The sequence below is a fragment of the Pteropus alecto genome, unplaced genomic scaffold (genome assembly GCF_000325575.1).
Source record: "Pteropus alecto unplaced genomic scaffold, ASM32557v1 scaffold700, whole genome shotgun sequence".
Taxonomy (NCBI): Eukaryota; Metazoa; Chordata; class Mammalia; order Chiroptera; family Pteropodidae; genus Pteropus; species Pteropus alecto.
In genome coordinates this window covers 292,444-299,278 of record NW_006429611.1, presented here as the reverse complement: position 1 = coordinate 299,278, position 6,835 = coordinate 292,444, and the positions used below count along the sequence as shown (strand labels likewise).

General features: G+C 63.2%; 1 protein-coding gene across 1 annotated transcript; it reads right to left on the bottom strand.

Annotated features, from left to right (window-relative positions):
- Positions 1–5,317: 5,317 nt before the first annotated feature.
- B3GALT6 (beta-1,3-galactosyltransferase 6) lies at positions 5,318–6,834 on the bottom strand (the record flags this gene model as incomplete). Its single annotated transcript, XM_006903892.3, has 1 exon — positions 5,318–6,834. A coding segment is annotated over one exon (669 nt), but the record flags the coding sequence as incomplete, so codon positions are not given.
- Between the last annotated feature and the right edge of the window lies 1 nt (position 6,835).

The window sequence follows — 6,835 nt, the reverse complement described above, 5'->3', positions numbered from 1 at the left end:
GCTTCCACACCCAGGCACCGGGGTCCCTGGCCTCATACTGACCCGGGGGCGCGGCCAGCGAGCGCTGCTCTGTGGACTCTGCCTCCTACCCACCACGGCCCCTGCTGGTCAGGAGCTGGGCCCTGGGGACCTGAGCCAGAGGCCTCAGGGTACCACCTGTGAATGTGGGTACAGGTGACCGTTTGGCTGAGTGGCCAGGCCAGCGGCTGGCCCTTGCTGCCACCTTCCCCCATGGCCTGGGCCTCCCTGGCTTCCAGGTCCCACTGCTCACCTGGCTGCAACGCCCCCTCCCCATGATGGGGAGCCTTCAGCTCCAGGCTCAAGTGGAGACTCCTCTGAAGGGGCCTTCAGGCCACCCCGAGATGGCCCAGGTGCGGCCTCCGGCCCATGTCCGGGAAAGGAGGGAGTCTCTCTACCCGCCCTAGCGGCTGCCCGGCTGGGTGTCTGGGGCAGCTCCGACAGGCTCCCCGCCCTAGCCAGTGCTGGCACTGGGGCTGCCCCTCTGCCCAGCCTCTGCCCCGGGTGACTGTGGTGGCTTCTGGAGTGGGGTCCCACATCTCGCGCCCCTGGCCCAGGGCCGAGCGTCCCTGGGTGCCCTGCCCCGCCTCCCAGGAGCCCCTGATCTTTCCTGAGTCACTTGTTTCCATGTAGGTCCAGGGTTTCAGCCAGTGAGAGAGGAGGGGGTGGGCACATTCCCAGGGCAGCGTACCCCCCTGCCCCACCGTGGCCTTGGCCCTGCACCTGAGCGGAGGCCTGAGGCTGCCAGGGCAAAGGCTGGGAGTGGGCGGGGCGAGTGGGGAGGAGGAAGCTGGGAGGATAGCGGAGGGAGGGTTGGTCTGGGATGAGCACTTCCTACGGGGGTGGGGGTGGGGTGGGGGGTGTAGAACTGAGGGTGTGAGGCCGCCCTGGCCCTAAGAAAGAGTGCAGACGGCCAAGGGGGCCGCGGTGGGTGACGGCAGCCGTCCCAGCTCCCAAGGCTACGCAGGGTCCTCTGGGCTGGGGGCTGGGTGGTGACCCCCAGAGGAGGCCGGGGACTGGAGTGCCTCTGGGCTGTAGGACAAGGAGACCCACAGGGGCTGCACTGAGACCCCACCCCCACCCCGGTGCCCATATTTGCTCCAAGGCCGGCCTGGGTGGTGGGCAGAGGGGCGGCCGAGGCGTCAGGACATGCGTGGAGGCCTCAGCACTGCTCCCCGGGTGCCCGGGGGACAGTGTCAGTCAACCCAGAGTGCGTCGTTCAGGGGGAACGCACCCCAGGGCCCCGGAGCCGGAGTGCGGGCACAGGAGCGAACCAGGCGTCGCCGTTGAGCTGGGCTCCCTGCCACACCAGCACCTCGGACACGGCTCGCTGCGGCCCCTGGGGGGTTGAGGCCTGTCCGTGGACAGCTGCCACGTGTTCCTGGGGCCCTGGGTGACCAGTCAGCCGTCTCGCAACGGACAGGGTGCCCAGCAGCTGGGGCAGCGAGAGGAGCTGACCCTGGGCGCTCTGGGCTGAGGGCAGCCAGTGAGGGGTGAGGGCCAGGCCCATGGATGGGAGGGACGTGGGGGCCAGGAGGCCCGAGGGATGCAGCCTCCGAGGGCTGTGGGGCCGCCTGGGCACGTGGCCATGGCAGGGCCCCGTCCACCTAGCCAGAGGCTGGACAGGTGTGTGCTGTGCCTCGGGAGTGGAGAGGGTTGGGCTCAGTCAGGGGCCGAGGGGTCGGTGAGCTTGGCGAGTGCCCGCGGAGCACCCAGAGTTGGGAGGGACAAGGACGGGGAGCTGCGCTAGTCCCCGAGCGCCACAGACGGGGGCTGGGAGCCGAGCCCAGGGGCCAGCAGGCCACACTCCTGTCAAGCCTCTCCCCGTTCCCGCCCCACAGCTGCATGGTTGCTCGGTCTCTTCCGGTGGTCACATGGTCTTCTCCTCATGGGCCTGTCTGCCTCGTACAAGGACACCAGGTGTATTGAAGTAGGACCTGCCCTGGTGACTTCGTCTTACCTTAAGTACACCTGGAAAGACCCTATTTCCACTCGTAGTTACTGGGGGGGCAGGTCTTGAGCATATTTTGGGGACAGAATTATACCCACAGCAGGGTCCTTGAGAACCGTGACCACAGCCAAGCACAGGCCCCACAGGTGGGTGGACTGATGGAGACCCCTGTGAAGGTTTGAGGGGACCCAGACACAACCAGCACTTGCATCCCGAGGCTGCACCAGGGACACCAGGGCAGCCACCAGGCCCCTCTGAGGCATCAGCCTAGAACCGAGCCATGGCTTCTGGGGCGCCTGGCAGTGCCAGCTCCGCCTCCCGGCCCGTGTCCTCCAAATGGATAGCCCAGCAGGGAGGGTCTCCTGGTCTTACTCCTGGCCCCTCGTGATTGGCAGGTGGTCTGAATGTGCCTCCCCGAGGAGGTGGCCCTCACTCAAACCACAGACTGCATCGAGATGCCTGGCAGGGCCCCAGTGTGGAGGCCAGAGGGGGCTGCAGCCAGGAGCAGGGGAGGGGGCCCGGGGGTGGAGAGGTGACGGGGGACGGGCAGCAGGGCTGAGGGCAGGCCGTGGGCACAGCCCACGTGACAGCTCGTGCCCCCCGGGCGCCCTGCTCAGCTCTCCTGCTCCAGGCGCAAGGCCATGTGCGGGCAGCCTCTCAGGGCCGCCCAGGCCCCTCCCTAGGTCTGGCAAGGTGCTGAGGGCCAGGTGCCCGGGGCGGGGCTCTGAAACTGGGCCTATTTTTATTGTGTGCACGTGGAGGCCAGGGACCTTCCTGTGACCAGAGCTTACTGGGTATACCTGGTACACACAGCAGCACTGGGGGTGGGGAGCCCTGCCACCCTTGGGGTGACCAGGAGCCTGCTGTGTGCACAGGGCTGGGTGGGTGCAGGGCCCAGAAAAGGCCCGAAGCCCCCAGTGCTGAGGGCGTGGCGTGCCTCCTGGGGGCTCACCCCAAGCCTCCAGCCCTTCCTGAACCACTGTCCTCCGGCCTGGGCAAACCCCCATTTAAGCCAAACTTTTAATTTCGAGGTAATCGCAGACTCCCGTGCGGTGTGAGAAACGACACATGGAGGTCAGGTGCACCCCTCGTCCAGACCCCCCGATGGCAGGGTTTGCAAAACCAAAGGACAATGTCAGCCAGTTGACATTTGCACTGCTCCTTGGCCCCTGTCAGCATTTATCTGTCCCCACCTGTGTGGCTTCGTCATCCGACAGTGTAACAGAAATGAGCAGGCAGCACGTGACCTGTCCTCGCTTGCCGACTTCTTGGGCCGTGGTGGGTGTTGAAGCTTCCAGCTTTCTGGCTCTGGGAGCTGGGAGGGGCACCTCCTCACTGAGGGACAGTGAAGGGGCCGCTACCGGGGGTGAGTGGCAGCTGATGCCTCATCATGGTCCCCCAGCAGCCAAGCTCCCAGCCACCTCCCCTTGAGTGCGCCCACAAGGGAGAGCTCTGGCGACATTCAGGGAGGGGCCAGTTTGGCTGGAAGAAAAGTTAGTTGTCCTATGTCCTCAGTTATCTCATAAACACTGGTTTGGTGGCCCCACATCCGCATCTCCTGGGCCCTGGGCTTAGCCCCTGGTCTACAGGGCACACATGTCCAGGTGGCACAGATAGTCCCTGGCCAAGAGGAGCCGTGGGGTGGGGCAGGGGCCAGGGAGCGGGGAGGGTCCAGCACCAGGGCCGGGAAAGCCGGTGGACAGGAGAGTGGACGAGAGTGGAGGAGAGGCCGGAGGAGGCCGGAGGAGGCCAGGAGCCATCGGGGCCAGTGGGAACGGCCTCCAGGACCTCAGGCACAGGGTGTTGTGGCTTGCCAGCCTTCAGCTTCGACAGAACCCTGATGTCACAACTGTGGTGTGGGTGTGTGGTCAGCCCAGGGGGTGGTCTGCTGTGCTGAACCTTGGTGTTTTAGGTTCAACAATGTGAAATTTCCATTTCTGTGGTCAAATCTTGCTGCACACGTGGGTCAGCGGTCAAGGCTCGGGCTGCCCCTGAAGACTTGTGCCTGGCTCGTGGATGCCCTACCACGGGTCGTGGACATGGGCGCTGCACATCGCGCAGGACCCACTCTCAGGAGAAACTTGGATGCTGTGGCCGGACCCGGTGGTGCCGGGGAGGATCCGGGGCCCAGCCCTCGAGTCCTGGCTCCGACACTGGCCCCGGGGCCTCAGCAGTCTGTCCTCGGGCTCTCCCTTGCCTGGGAGACGGGAAGCGTGTGCACGCCAACGGCCCAGTGACCTAAGTTGACAAAACAGCCCAGGCAACGATGGCTGCTGTTAGCACCCCACTGGGGGCAAGTCCCCGTTCTGCTTACTCTGGTACCTCAAACCTGGATCCTCTCGTGGGTCCTTGTCCCGTGAATGAGGTGCAGGCAGGGGCTGCCCGTTGTGGCTCAAGGTCGCCAATCAGGAAGCTCGCACTCACCTGGGCATCAGAACCAGGTGGAATCTTGGGACCTCTCTGGTCCAGCCTCTACCTTCTGAAGGTCACTAAGCACACAACGCGCCCCCACCCAAGACCCTGAGTTCTACGCATCCTTCTACCTTTAAAAAAAATAACCTGAACCCGCTATGAACTAATTGTGTTCCCTGAATTCAGTGAGCCCTTCCTGCTTTGCGACGGTGTCATGAGGCTTGGTCTTTGGGAGGTGACTGGGGGAGATGAGTCAAGAGGGTGTCCCTGCCCTCCTCCATCCCCACGGATCAATGTCCTTAGAAGAAGGGACCCCAGGGAGCTTGCTCTGGCTTCCCCCCCGCCACGTGTCTGCAGGAAGAAGCCTCACCAGAGGACCCGCAGCCCCCTGCACAGTGGGACATGACCGTCTGTTATGGGGCTGTCTGCGGGGTCGGTCACGGCGGCTGAGCTGAGGAGGCAGCTGCTCACCCACACCTGAGAATGTACTAGAACGGCAAGGAAGAGGCAAATCAGAGGCTGGCAGCCCGTTTACAGGCCCAGCGCAGAGGGCACAGGGGCAGCACAGCCCGGCTGCCCAGACAGTGCACGGAGTTCACGCGCGGCCTGCAGCCTCTTTACTGACCACAGCGCTGACTTCCACATTTCAGGGGAAAACGGAGACCCTGGTCTGCAGACACGAGAGGTGGCCATCCGCAGCGCAGCCAGAGGCACGCACCCGCCAGCGAGCGAGGCCTGTTTTCTTAAGACAGGGTTTGGGAACCCTCATCAACACTTCCAAGGGTTCAGATTCCTGGAATTTGGGCCCCAAGTCTAAAATAATAGGGACGAGAGCAAGAAACACGCGCTCGTGCGACTGCGGGGAGGCCTTAAAAGGAAAGTCTTCTCAGAGGCAGACAACGAGACTGACTTATGTGTAAACTGAAAAGAAAAATGGACAGTTTTAAAATTCTTCCACGTTTAAACATGCATGCAGGAACTCGCGCTGTAAAAACAGATTAACTCACAAATTCCAAGTTCTCACAGAAGTCTTCTCAAATAACTTAAAAAATACCGATATCCACATACTTCCAACCGACACTCGTACCTACACAAATGTACAGTATTTATAAATAAATCACAGGCAAGCCCTGAATCCCATTTACCACAAATTCCCTCTAGGGAGACACACTCACAATACCAGGAGAGCTAATTAACAAGACAGAGTTTGACCTTAGACTTAGACACAATAAATGACACCAACGTGGGATGCAAAGGAAGGTAACCAAGTGGTACAAAGCAGCGGCAGTTTGATAAAAGCCACTGGATTGCAGCACATGGGCAGGCTGTGACTGGCAAGGGCTGTGGTCAGTTTACAGCCGTTAGGGCTCTCATGCAGTGGCATCCTCGGTGGACAGATAATACGGTGCATGTCCCCACCCTTGACAAGTCAGACTGTCTTCAGGGTCAGGTTCTGCAAGTGCCCATCAGCTCTGACCCTTGGCTCGTTGGCTCGTTGTCTCTATCTTGGGACAGGACGGCAAGAGAACAGGCTGGGACCGGGCTGCAAGCGCCTGCAGCGCGGGAGGTTCTGCCCACGCATCGGCGTATAGACCGGGTTCTCCGTGAAGGCTGGACTCTCCCAGACAACTGGCCAGACCTGTCAGCTTCCCCAGTGAGGGGCTCCAGAAAGACTCACTGTCGCCGCCACCTTCCGAGGTGACTGTCCTGGCCTCCTGGAGCCTCCTGCCCCTGTGCGCTGGTTGTCCCGGGTGAGTTCCGCTGTCGCAAGTGCGGCGTCGCGCTCAGGGGATGCCCTCCTTCCGCTGGCAGCACTGCGAGGGCGGCGCGGACCAGTCGTAGACGTAAGAGAGGCGCAGCTGCACCTCCTGCTTGCACAGGCGGCCCTCGCGCGACAGCGTCTGGTGCTTCTCTAGCATGTCCTCCAGGCTCTGCTTGTGTGTCACCAGGTACTGGTTGCTGCAGCCGCGGGACTTGTACTCGGTGTCGAAGCGCGGGTCGTGCTCGCGCTGCACGTCCACGGGCGCCAGCCAGGCACCCAGCGACACGTCTTCGCTGTGCCAGGCGCGCAGATACTCGCGGCTCAGGCGCAGGTAGCGCACCAGGTCGGCCGAGAGCACGTAGCCGCCGCCCAGCGCGTAGGGTAGGTAGTAGTCGCAGAGCTGCCAGGCCGCCTCGCGCCAGCGACCCCCGGGCTTGACGCGGCCGCGGCCCGAGAAGAAGCCCCAGTAGAGGCGGCGGCGACGCGCGGGGTCGCGGGCGTGCAGATCGGCCAACAGAGCGTCCAGCCGCGCGAACGAGTCGTCGTCCGCCTTGAGCACGAACTCGAAGGCCACGTGCTCGTCGAGCCAGGCCAGCATGGCGAGCACCTTGGCGGTGAGGTTCTCGTACGCGTCGCGCAGCGCGGGCAGCAGCAGCAGGTCCCCGTGCCGCGCCTGCTCGCGCTCCAGGGCG